Below are 25481 nucleotides of genomic sequence, written 5' to 3'. Positions count from 1 at the left end.
ACCTTTAAACAATAACCATAATCACATAAACTTAATAATGTACTACGTTACACTGCATGTGAACTTGATTGCTAGTCTATAAATAATCTCTTTGGAGGTTTTGAGAGCAGAACCTGTAGAACATGTTCCAACATGTTGTGTGTTCTTATCTTGTTGTGATGTTTGTCCTGTTGTCCCTGGATAATGTGCCTCGTCGTCAGTGTGGAACCCAGAGCAGTAGGTACAGAGAAAGATATAGAGAGAGATAGAGGCCTGGGTGGGCTGGAATTGCAGGTACCATTGGATTTTGGGGTAAAGAGCTCTTGTTCGAATGTGTACCAGTGCACTTATAGTTATAATTAAGAATATCTGAAAATTCATATTTAGAGCTTTAAAAAAATATTGATATATTGGATGTATAACAACATTTTGTTTAACAATACTGTATCCATTTATAAAACAGAATAGTAGCAGTGTTTTGCTCTGTTGTTAGATCCCACTGATCTGATTGGATAAAAAAAATTACTCTTTTTTTTTTACCATGAATGTTTTTCTAATTTAATTTAAATTGTCACAATATATATAATTTCTTACAGTATTGCAAAATATTTCAATGTATTGTACTGTGACCCAGGTATTTAGCCAATACTTATGCAAATCCACACGCTGGCTGAGGGGAGTCGAGGGGAAATCTAAATCTCAGCTCTGTTCTTCAGACTAGACAAGAGCTCAACTACTTGCTTTAAAATTTGAATTTCTCCTTACTTTTTACTATTTTATTTTACTATATAATGTTTACATGTATCGGTTTTAACATGATCTGATGTTTACAGTCAAAACTTATTTTTTATATAAATTGTTGTAGTTAACCCGTTTTTGTGTCTAAAACCTCACAGCGATGTATATATGAAGATATTTAATATCTTTAAATCTTTAATAAATATGTACTAATAGATGTATTGAAATGTGATCCCTGTATCGTGATACATATTATATCACCAATTCTTGCATCCCTGTCTAATATTTGACAAACCCTTAAAAAAACAGAGATCTGCCAACTTTGATAAAACTTTACCATGCAGTATTTTTGCTATTGCTATTTTACAAAAAATTGGGGTACTTTGTTCTCCATCACTGCCACATTATGTTTCACCAGGTCAAGCGGAACCCCCTCTTGTCTCCTCTTTTGTCCTCCCCTGGACCTCCTTTGTGTTCAGCCTCATTAGTGCTTTCTGGAGGAGTCAGGGGAGTTTAGGAGTTCACTCTGAAGCGTGTTGGTCACTGGAGTGTTGAGTATCTCTTCACTGCTGCAGACTGTACTGATCTGTACTGTGGTGTACTATGCCCGTGTGATTGTTACGATGAGGAGGGGAAGCTATGATGATGTTACTGCACCGATACGACCTGTGAGTAACTTTACAACTAGTTTTAAAGTACTACGTTAAGATATTTTAAACAATTCAGACTATTTACCATAGATTTTCTTTTGCAATTGTCTGTTTGGAACTAATCACCTCTAATTAATTATTATTTATTTATTATTTACTCTATATCAGTACTTTAAATTAGACTGTGTTTATTTACTTCTGTGTGTTTCAGATTGTGTTTTCTCTGATGTCCAAAACTTTCATGCCATTGTATAAACCATGAATACCTGTGTTATATTATTTGATTTATGAGATAAATCTGTCATTTGGAGTCAGGATTGTACTGATATTTTCCTAAAAGTTGAGTTCATTGCCATGTTAGGTGTCAGAACACCAACTGGCACTATATCAGTCCAGGTTAGTAAGATTTCTTCACTGCTGATGACCAACACTCATGAGTTTGATTGCTCAAACTGTGTCAAAATAAGTCAGTTAGTTTAGTAATAGAGAATTACTGAGACATGAGTTTCATAAGCTGAAACTGAACAGCTTCATGTGAACAGTATTTATCTGGGCATTATCAGTGTACTTCCTCAGTAAATCACTAATATTAGAATAAATACAAATAACATTTATTTAATAACATTTAAAAGTAGTGGTTTTCTTCAAACCATTTCCAAACCTCTCCACATGCGAGTCTACTATTATTTATTGTTATCATCAAATGAACAACACCTGTATGGCTAAATCAGTGCTTATTGATGTTAGATGAGGTAAGGTGGTGATGGAATCGAAGAAATCTATACGCTAGTTCAGGAGAGTGCAGGAGAAATCTAAAACCAGGCTCTGTTCTTCAGCTCAACTATTTTTAACTCAATTTGAAAATGTTCATACTTTTTTACAAAATTAAAGTTTATGTACACCTGTTTTATTATGATCTAGTGTTTACAGTAAAAAGCATCTTATTGTTCATAGAAAGGGCTTTATTTAACCTGCTTATGTGTCTAAAACTTTTGCACAATGTTTATATGGAGATCTTTCACATATTCTTTCACAAGATAATCTGTAGTTCTAATAACACTAATATCCAAAATGTAGTTCTAATGACATTGAAGTAATAATTAACTTATAATAACACTAATACCCAGAATAACACTTTAATAATATTAATAACATTAAAACCTAAATTAATTCTGAGTAGCATTAAAGTTCAGAATAACATTTTAATAATGATAATAATAATGTCCAGAATGAATTTCCAAAAACATTAATATCTAGAGTCCTGTCTCACATTAAACCTGTATGAGTCCTTTGTTTGGGTCATGGTGTGATTCTGCCACCTAACCTACTTCCCGGGGAATTGGAGCAGCCCTAATAAGGCCTCAGTAAGTGTAGCCATACTAAGGTGCTGCGCCAAAACACAGAATCTCTACTGCACTGTAGAAATAATTGATTCTAATGTCCTCAAATCACTTGTACAGAAACATGTTTGCCTTCAGGTTTTGAAATGAACTGGAAGCTTTTAGAACACCAGTTTGGATCTGGAATCTTGGAAATTGGATCAGGAAAAACCTAAGAACCATCAAGACACTGTCTTGCAATGAACTGTGTTACTGTCTAACAGTCAAGCCTGTTGTACAAAGCTGTGGCTTGAATATGTGCTGCCTATGAAAGAAATCCCCGCTCAAAATTCAAGCTCGACTAAAGTTTTTAGCTAACCACATGGGAAAAGAAGACTTCCTCAAATTCTTTAGCCTAACCACAAACCATCAGCCGGATGGTTTATACTCGGAAAAAACTGTGTGTTTTAACTGAACAATGACCACATCACACATGGATTAAATTAAACAAGCTAGCATAATTTTATGGAATGGGCCTGACTTCTGCCCTATCAAAAATTGTGGAGTCTGCTGAAAAGGTGTGTCCAAACAATAAAAAAAAAAAGAGGGTCAGATATTTAAATAGAATTCTACCAAAAGTATCTGTCCACCTGCTAAAGGGGGGAAATGCAATGTGCAAAAACTTTTTGGATATCCCAATACAGGTGTACAACACTAAACTAAGAAGTAGATAGCAGTGTGGATTCTCTGTGTGGAACTTCTTACCCTACCTTACTCTGCCTCCAGCCTCGTTTATGTTACATGATGACAATCTGCAGTGTAAAGTGTTTCCTCTTTTGTTGCACATGGTTAATGCACCACAGTATTATTGCAGCTCATACAATAACAATAGAAATACAATTTACCCTATGCGCTAATGTTTATGTCCCTGTATGCATATTTAGTATTCTTAAAACCCTTATTTGTAGTGTTCAATACTTTCTAAATTCTATTGACGTAAAAAAAAACATACCTCTTGGGCACCTCTGTCAGTCAGTGATGGTATCAAAGGACAGTTTTCATACAGTTACTTACTGAGGCAAGTTTTCACATGTTCAACAGTTTGGATTAAATACATACTGAACTAAACTATTATTGTCTCATTTTATAAGCCACTGCATGGTCTTGGCGCTGAGTTGGCTGTAATCCATGTAAATGACAGCATATTGTTTTTCATGACGGCACTTGAACAAGTGCTCATTGTTTCAGTTTGAATGGCTGTCCCAGAATGCAACGGTGCGGATGAGAGGTCCCTGACCAGGATGCTCTGTAATTATGCTGCTCTGCAGTGTGTCACATTCAGCGGCTGATCCACATCCACTTTAATTATTTGGCGGCAACACTGGAATTAATGGGCTTATTTTTCACTTACCAACACAAATACAAACAGACAGTTTTGTTGTTCTCAGTTGTTTAGTTGGTGAAACATGAATCAGCCCTTTAGCCAGAAGTGGTCAGTAATGTGCCAGAAATGGCCCAGAAAGGGTAATTGGGAAATTGGGAAATTTCAACCCAGCTAAGCTATTGTAGTTTCTCACTCACTGAGTGCCTGAATGCTGTGGTGAAATATCTACAAATCAGCCGTTTATATTGCAAAGTTATGATTCAAATGTAGTCAGAGTCAGTGACAAAAATTGTAAATTTTCGTTATTAAGCTTTCAGTGAAAATCCTCTAGTAAACCAGAGCTCTTTAATCTGTGACAGACAAGTCATAATTTTAGTTTTGGTTTAAGTCTAAAGATCGTAGCAGCTAACTACTGAAGTGACTACAGAAGCCTGTGAAGAAGGGAGTGATAGAGTGTGAAAACTTAGCCAGAACTTTTATTTTGACTAACTGTGAATCATCTAAAACACACACACTCTGTAGCTGGGTTGCTAACTGTGTTAGCAGTTGGTGTTAAAAGGCTGAGGATTTGATTTAATAGGTTCCAAAGAATTTTAGCACCCATAATAATCTCTACGGGATTTCTCGAAAAACAGCTATCTTGGTGGAAACAAGAAGTTTTTTTTTTGTGAACTCAGAATAAGTTAGAATGCTGCTTCATCTGAAGTCCCTACATTAATTATGTCTGCAACTGAACCAAAAAACACTCACTGATTCACTGAGCCACTAACTTCAAAACAGTCTGTAATCACAGGAGTTAATGAAATGAGTCTCTGTTTAATGCCAAATTAGCATATAAGAAAACACAGCAACACTCTTACCACAGTAGAACCACAGTGCAGGTTCAGCTCATAAAATTAATCATTAAATCCATTAGCTGCTACACAACTGCAGCTGTGGTTTAAAAAAAAAACACCAAAAAGTGGTCATAATGCCACAATAAGATCAGAAAGGCATTTTTGCCTTATTTAATCTGCCTTACCTTTGTGCTTTTATTGTTTATAGTTGTGAGTTAGCCAGCTTGCTAACTGTGAAGTTAGCTCCCCAGTTCAGCACACTTGCACATATCTTTATTATGATAGACATCAGTGTGAAAATGTGTAACTGTGTGATATAAATATGATTATATTTATGTTTTATAATGGTAAAAAAAAACTGCTAATGTTAGCAATTTTAGGCAAGCTTTGATTGTGCTCACCACAAAACTGAGTGTGAAAGTTTATCAAACACTTCATCATTATTTATCTAAGAATCTTAAATGATCTCACAATCTTTATTGTGAACACTCTTTAGCTAAAAAAAAAAATATTAAACAGTTTTAATTTAAAAACTACTGATAAAAGCACAGATTAACTCTCCACAGTCCACACTGCATTACCAAAGCCAATGTTTCTGTTGCAGAAATGTCAGCCATGCTTCTAAGAACTCACCATATGTTTTACACCCGAGAGTTCCCAAATGAGAAGTATGTGCCCTTCTTAACTGGCTTCTGTGGTCATTTACAGGGAAGTTCTTAGCATTTGCCTGCTAAATTGGAAACCCCCTCTGGCTCATAACCTGTAATATATATTATTGCTGTCAAAAGAAAAAACAACTCTCAAATCTCCAACTTTACAGGAGAGATACAAACCTTCTCAACTTTCAATGGAAGTCATTGTATAAAAAAGATTATTTCAGGTCATTTTGAAGTATTTCTCTTGGTTTGTGGGACAGTGTAAGGGACAGTTTGTCTGTTCAAATAATGTAGTAGCCCTTGCTCATTTTTGTTTCCCACAGTTCTTTGTATTGTGATGGTTAATTTAAGAACAATTACAGCAGAAACATTTCTTACTGAAAAGCCTAAACCCTTAGAGAGGGATGTAGACTTCTCTGTAAGAAGTGCCCCTGTCAATGAATCTGCCCCTATCTTAAACTGACAGTCCGTAATTTTCTGGTAAAAAAGTATAATTGCACCAAACATGCTAAAAGTACTTTTAAAACATGCATTGTGGTGCAGTCTATTTTGGAGTTAATGATGATTTTAGGTGAATCTAGTGATTCTGTAAGCCAGTAAATGTGTGCATGTGTGCAATGAAGAAGTTCAGGTTGGACCGTAATTGTATGTACATTTTATAAGGGTGCAGTATAAATAGATGTCCTGATGTTTTGCAGCATATGCGCTCTCTGGCCCAGCGGAGACGGTCAGCCCCGACACTGGTGTTTGGGAAAGCCCTGGGAATGTCCTGGTCTCCCATAAGGTACAAAAAAGTCTACATTTAATTGTCTATGTGAAGTCTTAGTAAAGACGTACTTTTTTTACATTTTATTGCATTGTTCTAAATCAGGGGTCGGCAATAGGTGGCCCACGGGCCAGATGTGGCCCGCAAGCATAAAACATCTGTCCCATGAGGTTGTTTGAAATATAATGAACAATGATTACAAATAAAAATAAAATGCCTTTCTTGTGAGCTTTTGTGTACATTCCTCCCCTGTTTGTCTGTCGTGCTCGTCATGATATTAGTTTCTGCCCTTTCTTGATTTTCTGCCCGTTCTGGAGAGCTTCTAGTCTGTAGTACTCCATGCTATTACACTTCATTTTCCAAAATGAACGTAATGGCTTGGAAAATATCTGTCCCGCTGCCAAACTTAATTGCCGACCCCTGTTCTAAATTATTTATGGTCATTCCTTCTAAAACTACTGTCTGTTTTTAAAAATCCCCTAATTTAAAATCCATAAAGAGTGTATAGTATCCATATGCTGTAAAAAGGTCTTGGGTCATCTTTATAGTCTAATGAAAGAATAATCCATACTGTGAAGCTGTTTATGGTCAGTAAAAGTTTACATATTTAGACTGGATTTAATGAGAGCTTATGGGATGTTCTGTTCTGCAGGGAGGAGTCTCCATACCCCATGACTGTGGAGCAGAGCCCCTTTGTGCTCGGTTTGTCCACAGAGGACTCTGAGTTGCTTCTGGATGACACTGTCCAGCTGACTGAAGGACTGAAGACCAGAGAGAGACACCTGTTTCTTCTAACTGATGTGCTGGTCATTGCTAAGCTAAAGTAAGCCCCACATCCACCAATACACATGCACACAAACACTGGGACTTCATGAACAACCACGTTATTCTCACTTTTTCAATATAAGTTTGATCCAGTATGTGTTACTGGTGCCAGGATGGTGTCTGCGGTTAGGCACATAATTAAAGAGAAAACAACTACTTTGCACTTCCAATCCCTGCCCACTTTTTCAGAAACGACCTTCCTTCTAATTTGTAACTTGTAAAGGTTGTGATGTGTTATCTTGTCAGTGAGACTGAACACTGTCAATGTCAATAATCAGAGTTTAAGAGAGGTCTGATAGTGGGTGCCGGATGGATGGAACAGTTCTGCAGGCATTTAACGTTCCTCAATTCACATTGTCTTGTGTGTACTGTGAAAATATCATAGAAAACATTACCACCTAAACTGGACAGTGTAATGGGTGGTAATGATAATGACCGGTGGTGTCTGGCTAGAATTGCCAGTGATAACAGACAAGTGACTCACAGCCACATTCAATACAGAAGACCCCACACACATATTCTGCAGGTCAGTACAGCGTTGTTTAGCTTCTGTGACACAGCATAAATCATAGGACATGGTACAACAGCTTTGGGAAAAAAACACTTTCTGAATCAGTTTCTTTGATTTTGCTATTTATAGGTATATGTTTATAAATGTAAAATGAACATTATTGTTTTATACTAAAAACTACAGACATTTCTCCCAAATTCCAAATAAAAATATTGTCATTTAGAGCATTTATTTGCCAAAAATGAGAAATGGCTAAAATAACAGTTTTCATGCATCTTGGCATGTTCTCCTCCACCAGTCTTACACACTGCTTTTGGATAACTTTATGCCACTCCTGGTGCAGAAATTAAAGAAGTTCAGCTTGGTTTGATGGCTTGTGATCATCTATCTTCCCCTTGATTATATTCCAGAGGTTTTCAATTTGGTAAAATCAAAGAAACCCATCAATTTTAAGTGGTCTCTTATTTTTTTTCCAGAGCTGTAGTTCCATGTCTCTTGACATCTGACATGTCAGTGCAAGTCTATGATAATAGTATAATAGAAGTTCACTAAATATGTTACCTTAATTTTGTGTTTGTATTATCTAAAAAGCTGTTACTTTTTTAATTCAAACTAAAACAAATTAACAGCAGGATGTTGGCAGACAAGGTTTGGCCATGAACCCACAGGGCCTGTTTTGCACCTCACTAAAAGCTATGCCATCTTTGCCACAACAGCTGAACTGAGGCACTTCACGTCTATCACGTTTGCTTAGTTAGTGACTTTTGCCCATACAGACACAGGAAAACTGATCTGATCAGGGTGTAAGTCTGTATTTTTGCGACTTCCTCTTCGGCTTCCTTGGTTTAGCATATTTACAAGGCCAAAGTTTGTGTTTCTGTTCTATTTGGTGATCTGATGCTCTAGTTTAATCAGTGTTTATTTAAGGAACAGAAAGTCTGACATTATGCTAACCTTCACCCTGAGATCTTTCTGTATTAAGTTAAAGATTGATGTTACTTGTTTGATGTATGCTTGCCAACTCATGTCACATAATTAGTGCTAAAACAAACATTTTATTACAGCAGACACTTCTATATCAAATCCCACAGTAGGCAACAATTCATTTAAAGACTTCAGTGCTCTCAGAAACAAACCATATAAAGTGTTAATTGGTTTGGGTAAATTTCAATGTTTAAAACATGTTCAGAGATTTATGTGCAGCTTCATATTAACTTTGAGTTGCAATTGATATCTAGAAACACAGACACACAGTTAACAACATATCAGTGTGCGAGTGTGTGCTGTTTCAGGAGGTCTGTTAAAGGATTAGATTAATTTTATTTCTCCCTCAGATATCCAATCCAGAATATTCTGCTGATATTGGCTTTATACCAATATTTATCAATGCCAATATACCACCTCTAGTTATAATAATATTTTTTTCTAGTAAAGTAATACTGAGGCTCGTATTATGAATAGTTTTAAAGGAGCTAACATGACAAATTATTGCAGTATACAAAAAAATAATAAACTCAACATCCCAGCTGACAGATAACTTTATAAGAATGTTAAGCAAAGTTTTAAAAAAGGTTCCAGGAAGGTTTACCAATTACATTACATAAATAATGTTTGAGGAGCGTTCTAAAAAAACATGTAATGTAATAATAGATTGCATTTCTCACAAAACATTATAACTAACATTAACTAACATTATAAAAATGTTAAAAGTAACAGTTCTAAAATTAAAAATGTAAATATTGACAGAATGCTTAAATATAAAATGTTCTAAGAACATCCAGAAACATTCAGAAAACATTCTACTAACAATATTGTTACCTGGGATACCATCGGATAGACCATTTGCAAACATAAAGCTGCTGATTGAAATTCCAGCTCAAACAGAACTGTGTGCTAACATTTTTAGTGACTTAGTCATGATTCTTTGGAAAGGATCCGTTAAGTTAATGTTAAGCTTTCAGTCTGGAGCTGTTGAATGTTGTGTTGTTCCTTTTTTTTTTTTTTTTTTACAACATTCTGTGATGAACAGAGTGTATTCTTAGAACAAATGAAGCTCTTAGTTTTCCATTGCATGAGTCAAGGTGTCTGGCAGTGTATCAGCAGACATACTGAAGATAAATTTGTCCTAAAGTGGTTAAAATACAGCATTAACAAGCTAGTATTGAAACTCACAGTATTAACCTGGAACAGGGGCATCACTAGAGATGTATGAATATGGGGGTTAAGCTTTGACTAGGACCATTAAATGGTCAATAATATGTTTTTTTATTTATTAAAAACACAACTACTTTGAGAAATTGCCCACAGCAGCAAGCTCGTGCTTGGTACAGATATATTACATGAATTCACTATATTTATGCATTAACAAGAGGTTCAGATCAAGTAAGATACAAACAATGGTAACAGGTAATGGTAATGGTAAATATGCTACTCAAATTTTAAGAAAATTCTGAGATTAGTACAAGCAAATGTGCATTTGTTCTGTAGTTGCATTTCTGTTTAATAACTCGACTGATGACTGATTTCTCAGCACGGCTAACCACCATACTGAATAGAGCTGTATTTAGATGCATTAAAACAGACTAAACTCTTTACGCTGAGGGACTGTTTGTCATGTGAGCAGACTGTACAGGCTCTGTGGTCAACATCTTAATGCTGCTGACTCAAAAACAAGTTGCATAGCTAACTATACAGCTAGCGCGTTTTTATGTAATATTCCAACATGAAGTAGCTACGTTTCTCTTTACCCCCGTCTAACTTTCTCATCCATCGTCACTCACAGTGTCCTTACAGATACAGCACCAATCAACATGTTCAAGCCTATGACTGACAATCAATCTATAGCCAATCCAAAACAACGCAGTAAACTCTTCAGGATTAGCTTCAGTGACATGATGTGGAGTAAAGATGGTCAGATCAGTGTTTTTGGGGCGGATTTTGACTGGCTGCGCGCTGTTCTTCAGTTGTTAAACGGGGGGGGTGGGCGAGGTTGCCGCCGCTCTCCCTTAGTTCTTCGCGCGTGACACTCTGGCTGAAACTCCACCCTCTTTGACTAGGTCTGCCTAACAACAGAGCGATCTATACTCTGATTGTCTCAATGAGAGTACATTATAATATACAGCCGATGGATTGGCAAGCGTGAGAAATACCATGTGTGGTGTGTGAGCGTGTGAACTCGCTCAAAGCGTGAGACTTGAGAACACTGCTTAAGATGTTGAAGCAGGAAATGACGATGTCACAATCCAGTTAACTGTGTCCCAGGTTTAATGCTGCATTCGCAGGTTGGCCCGTATGTTTCTTCAAGATTCATGTGGTTTGTGTGGGAGAAAAAAGATGCACATTTTTAAGTTTTTTTTGTGTTTGTAGATGTCTAAAAATGTGTTAGTGTTAGCAGTAATATACAAAAAGCACTGTGTTTGATATTTTACCATTGTTTACATGCTCAGTGACATTGGAAAACCTGTAGCTACATTACTCATCTGATGTGCCCGACTTACTTCAGAGGGTGTTCACCTGTCGCTGGTGGGAAACTTGTTTTTTTTTTTTTTTTCCCGATAAAACTGAGGCCACATAAATGCAGCATATCCATTCAGATATCAGCCATTGCTGTTAGCATTGCTAATATCAGTTGATAAAACTCATTATGCAGTATTTTGCGAATCCAAACATTATGCAAATGTGTCCACTGATAGATGTCGCCCAGGACAGTGTGTGTACGATTGATTTAATAAGACACAAATAGATAAAACAAACTGTAAAAAAAAAATGTAGCTAATTGAAGTAGGAAATCTGAGCGTTCTAGTTAAAGTATCCTACTTGAAACTAGGAATTTCCAATATTTGAGGTCAAATAGAAGGCAGCATAAATAGCAGGCCAAGGACTTAACTAACAGTTTACTGGATCACAAGTCATATTCGATTAATGTGAGAGGTGTGTTTTCGGGTACTATAATGAAACATATTCATTTTCACTGTAAGAAGTGTAAAGGTTTAGATTTGGTGAAACGTTTTAGTTTTTTATTCATTAACTAGCTATATAAATGTTAATTTGCTATTTAGCATAACTTATGTAATGGCGTACATTACAGTACTTTACACCTTAGGATATTTAAAGATTACACCTTTAGAATATTAGAACATTTTATTTTTTCCCCCACTGACCAAGAGTAAAACAACAGTAGTAAAATCTGGAATGCTAAAAAAACAGTATTAGCGTAGTCTAGCGTATTGGGTGTGTGTATTTGATATGAATGTGAAGTAGAGTTAAGTGTTCTCAGAATCTGTTTAGGCTGTAAACCTGACCATAACCTAGATCAATCATTTCCTGCACATAGCCCAGCCCAGAAATCATACTAAAATCATAACCACTCATATCCTGTATATCACCTACAACTACACCTGCCTTTAACCTAAATTAACCACACCTGACACAATAAGTTGTCCAATCTATGCTTTGAGGCTAAATTAAATAATTTTTACATGCGGTTTGACACAAAATGAATTTCCTTCAGAACTCACAACCACAATTTTATACAACACATGGCAATGGTACCATTACCATAAGATGTATTTACACGGTTACACTGGTTTGTTTTTGTTTTCTTCAGGTCCTGTGCTAGTTACAGGCTAAAGCACAGAGTTGACCTGAAGGACCTCTGGGTGTGTGCATTAAAAAGTGAAGATGACGAAGTAGAAGATGAGGATGGAGAAATTGATGTTAAGACAACCATCCTTCTTGTCTGGTCTGTCTCTCTCTGTCTGGTGTCTTTCAGGTGAGTCTGGCACAATGTGAAATAGTTAAATGAAGAATGAATGTTGATGTATACATTATCCAGCTCTTTATTCTATATTCATATACTGTCTAAAAGAATTTAGTCAATTCTTCTAATTAGTCAGTACAGGTATGGTAAATCACCCATTGCTAATGCAGGAGTTCTCAAACAGCTTGTATAATCTCCATAGACATGCATTGAATAACAGAGTTGACTTTTTAGCGCTAATGCACACCATGCATAGTGCTGTGTGTGCAATAGATAAGTATAAATCCCCAGCGTTGGGCTATAAAGCTGTGGAGCTGTGTTCTCTGGAATGATGGAGCTCCATCAAATAACTGACTGCCACAAATACCTTACAATAGGCCTGTCACAATAATGATATTATCTATTCATCACACAATATGTGTACATGGCTTTAATATAAATTTTGCTGACTTCAGTATTACCCATTATTTTTTAAGTAAGTAGAGGCTATTAACTTGAAAAAACATGTATGTCCACTATTTTTAAAACATGGTTTTAAATTGATTTATGTTTTATTGTGTTGTATTGCAAATCTAATAATTGAATGTTTTAATAACTAAACGTTTATTGCTCATTTGAGCATGATAGGAGTACCTTACAGCAGTTTTAAACATGTAGTGTAAGACCAATGTAGAGGAGTATAGGAATTTACACCTATCCATATTCTCTCTTAGCATGCTGACTGATGTTTGCTTCCAAACTCTTTTTCTCAGCCAGGAATAAGAGTTTCAGGAAACAGCATTTTTCGGTTCACAGACATGAAACATAAACAACCATTGTTGTGGTTCAGATCAGATTCCCCTGCTGATGACGTTTTAGGGCTGGAGTATTTGATTGCATCTATTCTTAATGTAACTGGGCAGTTTAAGAAAAAGGAGAAGTAGACATTTGAAATTTTTGTAAGAGGAAGGCAGAAGCCCAATACTGAAAAGATCACATGCTTGTTAACCCTAAGGGATATTCCATATCACATGAGGACTCTTTTCGTAAAATTGACTGTATAAAGGCAAAAAATAGGGACTTTTTGACAGATGCCACCAAAATGTCACTGTAAGTGACCAGACCTTTTCCCCAATGCAATTAACACTTATTGTTCATATTATGCAGTTGTACCCAGTATGGCAGTAAAAATTATATGAATGAATTTACTTCCTTTTTCATTTACTGTTTGATTCACATAAATGCACTGACTCCAAATGCAGACAAGACAAGATGTTTGGTGTCCAAAATGTGCTTATCTATTGCTGCTTATCTATTTAAGAGTTTATGAGAGTTGAGTGAATCACAGATTACAGCTATTGAGATATTAATAATACCTTGCATTTGGTGTGTTTGCATGTTGTGTTTTATGTTTGGTTCATATCTGAATAAAATTTGTCTGGTTTTAATTTCCACTTTTAGCTCAGATGTGATCTGGTATCATCCAATCTTTCTTATAAAAACTTGACTTTCAGAAAAGATGCTTGGCTCAACACTTTCATTAGCCCAGAGCGGAAGAATGTTTTGGGATTACTACAATTTTGCTTTTCTTCCATGTTGTTTATCCCTCTAGCTGTTGGTCAACACTCAGCCAACACATTACCACTTTATTTAGATATTAAAAGGGCATTCAAATTTACACTTTTCTGAAAATTTTCTCTATAGTTTGTAGTTCACATTGTTACCTGGGTGCATCTTGCAAACTGTAAACAAGAATAGTAAAAGAAAAGAAGTGGGCCAAGGATTTAGCCCTGGGGGATTCCAACAATGGAATTGGGGAGTTGGGCATTTTAAGCTAGTGGGATCAATCCTAAAGATAAAATGTGAACCAAGCATGTTATTAACTGGGCGGAACATATTAGTCTTATACAATTACAGAGCACCTTATTAGGAACACTACACTAATGCTGGGCAGTGCCTCATTTATCATTCAAAACAGTCTTAACTATTTATGGCATGAATGTCACAGTCCTTTAAATATTCTGGTCTATGGTGCATTATTATGCAAGAATTGGCTGTTATAAGATGGGTATTGTGGTCATGAAGGGATGCACATGGTCAGCAATGACTAAACAAAATCAAAAACACAATAGAATATTTTATTCTAGTTTTTAGCAGTCTAGTTGTAATGATATGGCATTGTTCTTTACCACATTCAAAATTATCAAGATAAAGGTGGTGTATGGAGTTCCTAGGTGCCCTTTATTTACCACTATGTACATTACCCTGTGTACACTGTCCATTTTGGTATGGAAAATTAAGCGTCTAAGCGGCACCCATGTGTAGTAACATGGCACTTACAGCTACTTCACACTTTCTATTACTGCATGTCCTTCTTCATGCCCTAGTTAAGACCTCACACCTCTCAGGTGCTGCAGCATCACACCGGGAGAGTTTCCATTCGTCGGCAAGGTTTGAAGCTGAAAAGAGGAAGTGGCGGTGTTGCCATGACGCTGCTTCCTGTCCTCATGACTTGTGCAGTTTCCTCTTGTTTAAAAAGAGGGCAAGGGCTGATGAGGGCCACTGAGGTGTGACTTCTGCTTTAGCGAGGCCGTGTGGATTAGTAACTCAAACCATGCCGTTATTTTACCTGCAGTTCCCCTGAGGTTAAAGAACGCTGGTTGGATACTCTTCACAGGTAAGAGCTGATCTGTGTTTCTACTTTCATTGTTTTACAGCTTTTGTGAGCCTTAAAGTAAATTTTTTTGCTTCATTAACGGAAGTAATTTGTCAGAGATGTATTAGGCACAGACACACAAAGACACACATGTGAAAGCCTAGAACTAGTGTTCTCCTATTACTGGTTAATATACTAGTGTTGACAATGAAATGACAACAAATTAGACCATAACAACATCAATAAGAAATCAATAAAACTTTCTAAAAATTGTCTTGTCCAATGTGATTGCACAATTTGGTACTTGATAAAGAGAGGCAGAAATGTATTTATTATATTAGCTCTTGAATGTTTTAAATACAATCTAACAAATGTTAAATAATTGAAGATTTTCATTTCTTACATTTTATTTGTTTATGTTTTATCATATAAATATGATTGCAAGGTTAACTTACATTCATCCTAATGTATTGTTCATTATTAATTTAGCTTATTATTAGAACATTTGTGTGTTATGTGAATTTAAATCTGCAATTTTTGATTAAGACGTTTGGTTCACAGTTAAACATGAAAAATTGACACCCTTTTCAAAATGTCATTTGGATTTTACATTGGCATTTATGCAAAAAGGTCATGAAGGGTGAAGGGACATGTTTCCACAGGATGATATAAATAACCAGCTTTCTAATAACCATTATTGTATTTATTAAAATGGAAATTCCTAAGTATTTAAAAAAAAGGAATTTTCATTTTTTGTCATTGTTTTATGTGAGCATGTGGGGTCATCTTAAGCTGCTTGGGAACAGCAATGAAGTGACATTTTAATGTTTTAACATTTAGGTTTCATTTGCTAGTCATATATTTATGCATTGAAAATATTTAAAAATTTTAGAGTTATTATTTCATATTAGTTCATATTCAAATTAACTTAATGTTTTGACTTTTGTTCTAAATATTTGGTTCTATGTAATTGTTTGTTTGAGAAAATCACTTTTATTTAACCCAAAAGCATTGCACATGTGAAACCAGTTTGTTTACAAGTGCAATTAAAATTGCATATCATAACAGGAAAGCCAGAGAGGCGAGACAGAAGGCAGGTTGCTGTTCTCCACCCCACAGTGTCCTGATGAAGGTCCTGAGCAGCACCATCACTGTAAGTTACTGCTCTACAAAACAATCATAAACCAGCACTTATTTCATTAGATTTATCTGTGTTGTTTGTGAATGTAGTGTGATGATACATGATACACTTTTACAGACTATAGGTCTACATTTTATATTTATTTTTATTACAGAATAAAACTCTAACTGGAGGTGGAATGGACTCTGTGATTGAGTTGTCTCTTCAAGTGAGTATTAGCCTTATTTCCTTAAAGCTCATCCAGTATAAAATGAACAGGGCTGAACAGACCAGTGAACTAAGATGTGTGTATGTTTTTGTAATATATGTGGTGTGAGCATTGGTACAGCATGTACAGCAACGTGAATGTGGTTAACATGTGTGTTATCTAGTCACATGGCGCGCACACACACACACGCACACAAACACAAATACTCACACAAACTTTACCCACATGCTCACCACCCTGTGTTCTTCAGGGCAACGGAATCTCCGCCCTGCAGAAGGAGCTGTGCAAACAGGAGCCCCAACCTGAGCAGAGCATGGGTGAGTTTCAACCAGTTTCAGCACAACTGATAGAAACACTACATGTGGTTAGGGGCCCTCCAGAGACTGGCACTGAAACTCAGGGGGCGGGAAAAAGATAGATGAGAGATAGATGTAGAGAGATGGAGAGAAAGAGCATGAGAATGGGTGAGAGATAAAATGGATGAGAATGAGGATAAACAGATAAAAGAGAAGCAGACAGATACAAAGACCAGGAGGAAAAAACTATGAGAGAGAGGAAAAGAGAGATTGAAAGAAAGAAAATAGAAAATCAGAAATGTTATGTAAAATGTGTGTGTGTGAGAGAGAGAAAGAGAGAGAGAGAGAGAGAGAGAGAGAGATAGAGAGAGAGAGAGAAAGAGAGAAAATAAAACGAGAAAAAGAGAGAAGTGGAAAAGAAGAGAAAAAATAGAAAAAGTGTGAAGAGAGGGGTGCAACATCAGAAACAAAAGAAAGAAAGAAAGAAAGAAATATATGGAAAGAATGAGAAAGACATAAAAGAAAAAGAGACACTCAAGAGGAAAAGAGAAAGAGAGGGAAGCAAAAAGGGTAAAGAGGCAAAAAACACATGGGACACATGAGAAACAGAAAAAGAGGACAGATGGAGAGAAAAAGAGTAAAAAGAGAAAGGAGGGAATTAGAAAGAGGGAGAAGGAGCACTAGAATAAGTGGTATAATAAATGAGAATGAATAACCAAAGTAGAGAAAGCAAAAACTAGATGTGTAAGAGATGGAGAAAGTATAAATAATTGAAAGTGTGCAAGAAGTATTTAAAAGGAGAGAGAGAGCTAAAAACATATTAAAATGTGAGGGAAGAGAAAAGTAACAGGAGAGAAAGTGAAATATAAGAGCAGATAGACAGAAAAAAGGGTATAAGATGAAAAGAGGAGTACAGAGAATTGGTGAGAGAGGCCAGTGAAAAGGGCATGCATGTGTTGTATTTGAAGTAGCCCCTGTGCGTCATGCCGATGACAGGTGTTGTGCTTTGAAGCTCAGAACAGTGTGATAACATCTCACTGTTCAGATTCAGAGTGTGTGTCTGGTTTCCTCTCCTCCTCAGTCCGGTTCTTTGGTCAGTGTGGTTATCAGGTGCTCAGAGTGACCCAGAAAGCTCTGCTGCAGTTTCGGTTAACTATAACAAGCCTCTGTATCGTCTGTGTTTTCCTCAGTAGATCATGAAGGCAGCACCGGGTCTAAGAAGAGTATATTCCCCTTCAGACTGAAGCGAAGCTCCACGGTCAGCGGCCTGCCCACACGCTCAGAGAAGAGGAAGAGCCTGCTGTTCGGCCAACCGCTGTCCAGAGACGCCCCACTGCCCAAACCCATCACTGTACGTCTACCTGCTTTTACTTCTCAGGATCATAGACCTTGAGGCTTAAAGACAAATGTGCAAATAGTGAAAATAAGCAAAAAAATGTATATAGTACTGAAAAAGGATTCTTTACTCAAATCAGGTTTTTCACACATATAAAGAACCATTTTACCAGAAAGATATTTTTTATTTGCATGACTCCCACTATTCACTGTTCAGACTATGTAAATACTAGTATATTAATTATTTTACATATTTATCACCCACCATTCTGCTTTTTTTTTTTACTTTTTTACTGTTTTTCTAAGTAGTTCTGAAAATTCTGGATTGTAATTGAGCACATTATTTACTGTAGATGTCTTATTATCAAAATGCTGTTATGTATTATTTTGAAAAATATTCTCCATGGAGTGAGAGAAGCATATTGTGGATGGCATGCAATTTTTTAACTTTACCGGAAAAGGTAAAAACCCTTTATTACGCTTCAAAGATTTAATTTAAAGTAATCTTGGGGCACCTCTATTGGTCCATTCATCATGAAATGTTGAGTAAAGAACAACTACCAGATTCACATTATGTCAAAAAGGGACCAATGCAACAAAAATGGAAATGCAAGTTTTGTTTTTTGGACACTGACTATATATATGTAGCTCATTCAGTTTATGGAGCGTCTCCAGTCTGCAGTTTCTTTTATGCAGTAAATATAAAGGAAAGAACTTATTTGGGCAGGTGAATGCAAACTTCTGGCTGGTTGTATTGATAGTTCTTCTCTCTTTTAGTTCCTCTCATTTCATTCATGCTAACATGTCGGCCTACAGTGTTTTATTTCCTCATTTGGCCTACCGTCAGCACAGGCAGCCAACCATCCAGCACAGAAACCTTTGAAGCAGTTTCCTCAATTTGACCTCTAAGTATAGACGTTTAACCTCTTAGTGCAGACATATTATTAAAGCTGTTAACACTCACAGATGATCTTTAGGAGATATAGAGGTCACTTTCATTTGCTCTGTGGATTTAAAGTACAGGCTCTGGTGTAACACTGAAGTTGAAAGTGCGTGACTCTGAAAGTACCAGAAAGTGTTAGATAAGGATCCCCCTACTATTTTGGGTCTAAACGTCTCTGCGAGGTATCTTAGGCAGGCTGGGCTACAGCTGTGCAGCTTAACATCAGATCTAATCAAGTGCAGTTTTCCGTTAGATAAACTGCTCTGCCGCTTCAGGTTTTCATCTCCAGCTCAGTGTTAATATCTAAAAACCCTCACCTGAGACAGTTTTAGTTTTAAACCGTTACTAATTTGCACTTCTACATCCTTTTTAATGGCATTTAGAGCATGTAGTGTTTATTATGACTTTCTGTTTTGGCACATTGCTGTTCACCACATTGTTTACTGGATAACACTATATTGAATGGCACCATAGGGATACACAACCCCAATATAAATCTTGAATACCAGCTGGTGTAAATCTTTATAAGCATGTTTAAAGGCTAATTGCAACAAGAGTTGGGTTTCACAAATGGCTCCCATCATTGCATACCTAAATCCTGTGTACAAAACTTACAAAACTGGTTTATTACATAGTTATATCTATATTTTTGTTTTGTTGACATTGACTGTTGACATACATTATGTCCCACAAAAACCTTGTGTGTCAATTTTTACAGTTACAGACATAATGTACATCTAAAAGGTGTCGTATACAATGATAGGTCATGATGAATGGGTGAATAGAAATGCCCCAAATAACTTGGAATAAAACACATTTATTTTGATTTCCATTCCATTCAAGTTAAGAGGCTTTTTTTTTCCTTTTTTTGCAAAGTTCGGAGATCTACTATTTTGTTGTATGCAGAGCTATGATGAATAAAAAAGAGTCTTTCAGAGACACCACATCTGTCAAACATGGTGCAGGATGGTCAAATCAGACATCTATGTTTTACAGTCATGCTTTTTACTTTATATCGATTTTATTCTAAGTGTGATATCTTTCTTCCCCAGGATGTCCTTGTGCTGTTGTGTAGGAAGGGTCCGAGCACTGAGGGTGTTTTCAGAACGACCTGTAACAGTAGGAACCTTAATGCAGTCCGTGAACAGCTGGACTCTGGGACTGAAGTGGACATGGAGGCCCTGCCTGTGACTCTACTGGTTGGGCTGTTGAAGGTAAACATTCAAGTTGTACAAAAACATTTTAATGTATTGATTTAGAAATATTAGAAAAAAAAATTTTATCATATGAGTCACTGTTCTATTCTGATGTTATTGACAGACATTCCTGAAGGAGCTTCCAGGCAGCCTGCTGGTGGCTGACCACTATGACAAGTGGGTGGAGGCTCTAGAGAAGGAGGAGATGGAGGAGAAGTGTCATGAGATGAGAAAGTAAGACGTTTTGCCTGCACCACGCTTACCTTTACCAGGAATCTCTATCTCGAGGATCCTATAGTTCCTACTGGCCACTGTATGTAGTTATTAGCCTCTGTGTACCCCATTGGTCAGTTTTTGACCACAGGCCCACTGTTGTCCAGATATCATTGGGATTTTGGTGCTTTTTCAACACAGCAGTGAAACTGAAATGGTACTGTCACTGCCAGGTTTCAGTAGGTTTCACCACTGAATCTAGAAGAGAGAGAGCAGCTCTGTGGTCAGAAATGTTCCACAAATAGCGAGTTGAAGAATGACTAACATTAACAAGGCATCAACAGATAGATGGGTTTTCTGATAAGATTAATTAAGATATTTTCAATAGGGTACATAAAACTAAACCCAAACACACACACACAAACACACACAAACATGACACAGCTGGTAAATTTGCGAAAACTTATTTTAAGAAAGCCCCTAACTTCTCTAGCTGAAAATGAAAGAGGAATATAAAGTGGGGCTTTCAAGGGCACTTTTCTCAGTCAGAGTAAATTAGGGAAGAACCACACATGGCAGACAGACACTTCTGCTTTTTGTCTTCCCCCCTCTAAACAAGTCTAAACAAAATAAAATGTTTTACATAAGCAGCAAGAAAACAGTGACAATCTGATTTACATCCTGTTTGTCTTTTCTGTTGGTACACAGCTAGAATAATCTCATGGCAGGTGAAAGATGTTACTTAGAATGTGGTCAATATATCTAATATTTCTCATTATGAGACTTTTCTAAGAATATTATAAGATATCCTATACTGAGGTTGAAGTCGTTTAATGTAGAGAAAGTAGAGTGTCTTATTTGTTTAGAAGACAAAATAAAAATACTTAAATCAAGTAAAAGATACTAAATATTCTTTATACATTTGATATTTCTGCTTTCCATTGTTTTTTTTAGAAGTAAGAATTCATGTTATATGACCATTCTCCAACCTCACTTTATCCTTTAAAGTTAACTGTTTTTGTTATTGCACCTCTTAGACAGTCCTTTTGCTTAATAAGGCTAAACTGCTTTAAGCTGACTATGGTGGTGCACATAAATACTGTAGGTTTGCACAGTTCTAGCCAGAACCTGCCGGTCATACTTCTATGATGTATTTCCAGCAGCACATGGCACTGTGCATTGAGGAATGTGAAATTAATTAATTATTATTTAATTAATTATGTCCCATACATCTGGCCCCCACTATTAGACCTCTCACAAGCTCATATCACTCACATTGACTTGCCATGACCATGTTGACCAGGGTTCAAGTTTACTCACAAGATAACGCCACTCACCACTGATTCAAGTGTGGATGTCAGGTGTGACTGTCCCCATAATGCTATCCCATGACTTTTGGCATGTTAGTGTATAATGTTCTGACAACCATCCAGTTGTATATATTCAGATATATTAGATTCATTGTGTACAATTGAAGATGGTTTCACTTACAAAGAGATTATTTTCTGCAGTGTAACCAGGGTCATGAAGAACATTTAATTACTGTTTTATTACACACATTTTCTAAATCTAAATCTATCTATTGTTCTATCTGTCTAAACAGAATGGTGGAAAAGCTCCCTGAAGCCAATGGCCTCCTTCTGCAGTATGTGCTGTGTCTGCTCCACCACATCGCCCAGCGATCAAAGAGCAACAAAATGGATACCAAGAACCTAGCAGTGTGTATCGCCCCAACCCTCCTACAGGACAGCAGCCAGATGATGGAAGTCAACAAGGTCGAAAAGGTTAGCCTACCTGTACTCTCAGTATTACTAAAGCTGTTCAGATCAAAGCCTGAGAGTGATGCGCATCTGCTGCGGTTTTTTGCTGCACCAAAACCCACAGCATATGAATTTTCAGAAAGGGCACAGAACTGTTTTTGTTTGCTCAAGTTTGAGCACTCTGTTTACAGAATACATTAAAATCAAAACAATGAGAAAATGTTCTCTGATAACAACTCCAAAATGGTGCAAAAGACAGAACCAACACTCAGGCAGAAGTGCGTTTGCTCTCATACTGACAGGAAATAATCAGCCTCGCATCAAATCTGCATCAGATCTGTGGGTAAAGCACCTACAAACCTTGCTCAGGACTAATTGTGCTGCATTGAAGTGAAAAAAAGAAAAAATCATTATAAGCAAGACCAGCTCTCTTTTATACACTTTAACTCTTTGTAAGTTAAGAGTTTAATGTTGTCTTAAAGTTTCAAGCATTCACTTTGCATCACACTTCCCACTTTAAATGAAGTCTTCTAAGGAATTAAAATAAGGCTGAAAATACTCATTAAAGTGGATTATTAGGAAAAAGAATGAAATGTAGAATATACACTTTCAAGCTTAAAAGACATTCTTTCCTAAGTTTAGTCTGTTGCAAGAAGTAGTACTCACTTTCAATATGTTCATTTTAGTACCAATGCACTAAATGAACCTGTATATAGGTTGTGGCATATAAACCAGTGCACTGTTTACCATCCTAATGTCTCTGTTCCTTTATCATCTTTAGGTGACCAACTTAACCCAGTTCCTGATCGAAAACTGCTGTAAAATCCTTGGAGAAAAGATTCTGAGTCTACTTAGGGACCCAGAAGAAGAGGAGCTGGGAGATAACTCAGGTACAGAAACCCCCACCAACAAAACTTAGTGTCTTCTCGTTACACTGAATAGATATTCCAGACATTCTCTAAATATTCGGGATGTATAGCTTTATAGCAAGTGGCAAAAAATCGAAACCCACAAACTGAGATCTGATCTCCTTCACTGTCCGTTCTTTCACCCAAAGCTCAGCATACAAAAGTATAGTCTTGACAGAGTTTCACTAAGCGAGTTACTGAATGAGTCACCAAAAGGTCATCAAAGCATGGTCTGAAGAAGCAAACTGGTCCAGGCAACAGCAACGCTGATAGTTGACCTTTTGCATGCAGTGTAAATTAATGCCACTATATAAATGAATGTACAAACAATAAATTTGCATCAAACCATAATAAATCTAAAATATTTTTTTAAATAAGCTATGAATATACATACAAAAATACTTATGAAAACGTGTTTTCATTACTTTTTTTAAGATTTGTATTAACATGTAAAATACTTTATGTTGCTTTTTTTTTTTTTTTTTACACAGACTCCATGTCTTCACATCAACACGACTCAGCCTATGACAGCACGGACCCTGATGGAGACGGAGACAGCGCAGAGGCACTGGGGCCACAGGAGGATGAAAAGGGGGCTCTGGGAAACTGCCAGATCAGAATTGAATGTACACATGTTGCCTCCTGCTCCTCAGATGCCATATTCGAGACTTTCACCAAACCTTTCAACCGCCGCTGCTCCGAGCCCTCCATTTTATCCTCAGCAGCTATTAAGAATCTCCGGGGCCTGGCACGGAGCCAAGACGACTGTTCCTGCCCTAGGGAGGAGTACACGGACCAGCCACTGAAGAAGCAGGTCTCAGACGACTCCTTCCTGCATCCACAGTGCTGTTACAGGTCACTGACGAGGAAGCTGGCTGGGAGCCTGAACATGGACGCTGCCGTTAGCGTTTCTGCGCCAATTTCCAAGGCTTGCTCTTGCTCTTCGTCCTTCTCTCTAGAAAGCGCTGCCTCGAACGTGTCTGAAACCTCCGTGTTCATGGTGGCCACCTCCCCTCTGCCTTCCCCAGCTAGTCCGAGAAAGAGCCAAACCACATCCAAGCCGAGAGCAGAGGCAGTTAAAGCAGATTTAGATGTAAGGCGCCATTCGTCTCCCTTCAAAAGAGCTAAGAGCTTGGGAAACTTCTCCACCACTAGGGGGAGCACTAAGAAAGTCGATTGCCAGAAAGACACAGCTTTTTCGTGCGAGACGCTTCAGGAGGACTCCCAGAATGAAACAGAGGCTCCGGATGAACCCATGAGGCGCCAGCGGCCGCTCTCTGCCATCGAGGTCTTCCAGCACGTGGACAGTAGAACTCCCAGCGGCCTGCCAACCTACGAGCAGGCCGTACTCTCTGGGGCCCTGCCTGCTCCCCCTCAGTACCGAAAAATGACAGTGTATGAAGCCATTGAGCAAGGCAGGAAGTCTCGTCCCATGTCCATGAACGATTACATCCTGGACTCCACCCCTGCTAGCCAATTTATGGACTCAATTGCACACTCAATAGACAATAATGTGGGTCAGCAGGGGTCGTTCAGGCAGAGAGCCATGTCTGAGTCAGTAGCCCGAACGAAGTTTGAAAAAGTGAGCCGTAGATGCAGCCAGCCTGTGTTTGAGGAGTTCTCTTACGCAAAGGAGTCTTATGTGTAAATAGTTAAATTTTTGCTTAAGCGTTATTGGAGCTGGATTACTTTTCCCAGAGAACTGTTCAAATCAAATGTCAGTGTAAATTTCCCAAATTTCCATAGTCTGTGTAATCCTACGAGGATCATTCATAAAACTGCACACATCAGATTCATACTGGATTAAAATATTTTCAAAATTGCAGGGACATTTCCCCAAACAGAGTTTAAGCCTAGTCTTGTACTACACAGCATTTTAAATTTTTCCATTTCACTGAAAAATAATATAGTCTACGATTAGGCTTAAACCCTTTATTGAAAACTGTGTATACTTAATGTCAGACTTAAACAAAGCAACAACCACTTATATAGTAAATATATAGTATATATGTAAAATGTACAGTATTTATGTACAGTACAGTATCACCCCACAGTATTTATTCTTGAGAGTAAACACACTATGCAGATTCATACTGGATTAAATAATAAATGGATACGCACTTGTAAACTAATCCAGCTCCAATAGGACTTTACATGTTATATACACATTATGAGATCTATCACGGCACGTCTGTTGTAGTGCAGGGTTCTTCTAATTTGTAACAGCTATTTAATATGCTAATTTTAAAATAATAGTTTCAGAATATTGCCAGCGTGAAGCTATGTAAATAGATGTATTAAAACTATTTTTTTATTCTTAGTTTTTGTATCATTCTTTTCAAGCACTTATATGGCACTTGTATATTAGAAATGTTTCATGTTACATTCACTTTATTTCACTACAATAAACACTGTTGTCTTTA

At 37.1% G+C, this 25481-nt stretch overlaps 1 protein-coding gene across 2 annotated transcripts; it reads left to right on the top strand.

Annotated features, from left to right (window-relative positions):
• The first annotated feature begins 1229 nt into the window (after positions 1–1229).
• On the top strand, positions 1230–25481 carry tagapb (T cell activation RhoGTPase activating protein b). Of its 2 annotated transcripts, none has more exons than XM_007255495.4 (14): positions 1230–1385; positions 6261–6346; positions 6981–7151; positions 12271–12435; positions 15038–15079; positions 16127–16211; positions 16354–16407; positions 16658–16724; positions 17897–18054; positions 20034–20195; positions 20302–20411; positions 21994–22174; positions 22932–23040; positions 23550–25481. In XM_007255495.4, the coding sequence occupies exons 1-14, from the start codon at positions 1341–1343 to the stop codon at positions 24704–24706; spliced, it is 2592 nt and encodes an 863-aa protein (XP_007255557.3). In that variant the 5' UTR covers positions 1230–1340; the 3' UTR covers positions 24707–25481. The 2 variants fall into 2 exon arrangements, with proteins under 2 accessions (XP_007255557.3, XP_007255556.3); XM_007255494.4 differs by having other exon boundaries at positions 17894–18054.

Source organism: Astyanax mexicanus, chromosome 1 (assembly GCF_023375975.1).
Source record: "Astyanax mexicanus isolate ESR-SI-001 chromosome 1, AstMex3_surface, whole genome shotgun sequence".
Taxonomy (NCBI): domain Eukaryota; kingdom Metazoa; phylum Chordata; class Actinopteri; order Characiformes; family Acestrorhamphidae; genus Astyanax; species Astyanax mexicanus.
Note: the sequence above shows the minus strand (reverse complement) of the source record. Positions and strands in the feature narration are given on the sequence as shown.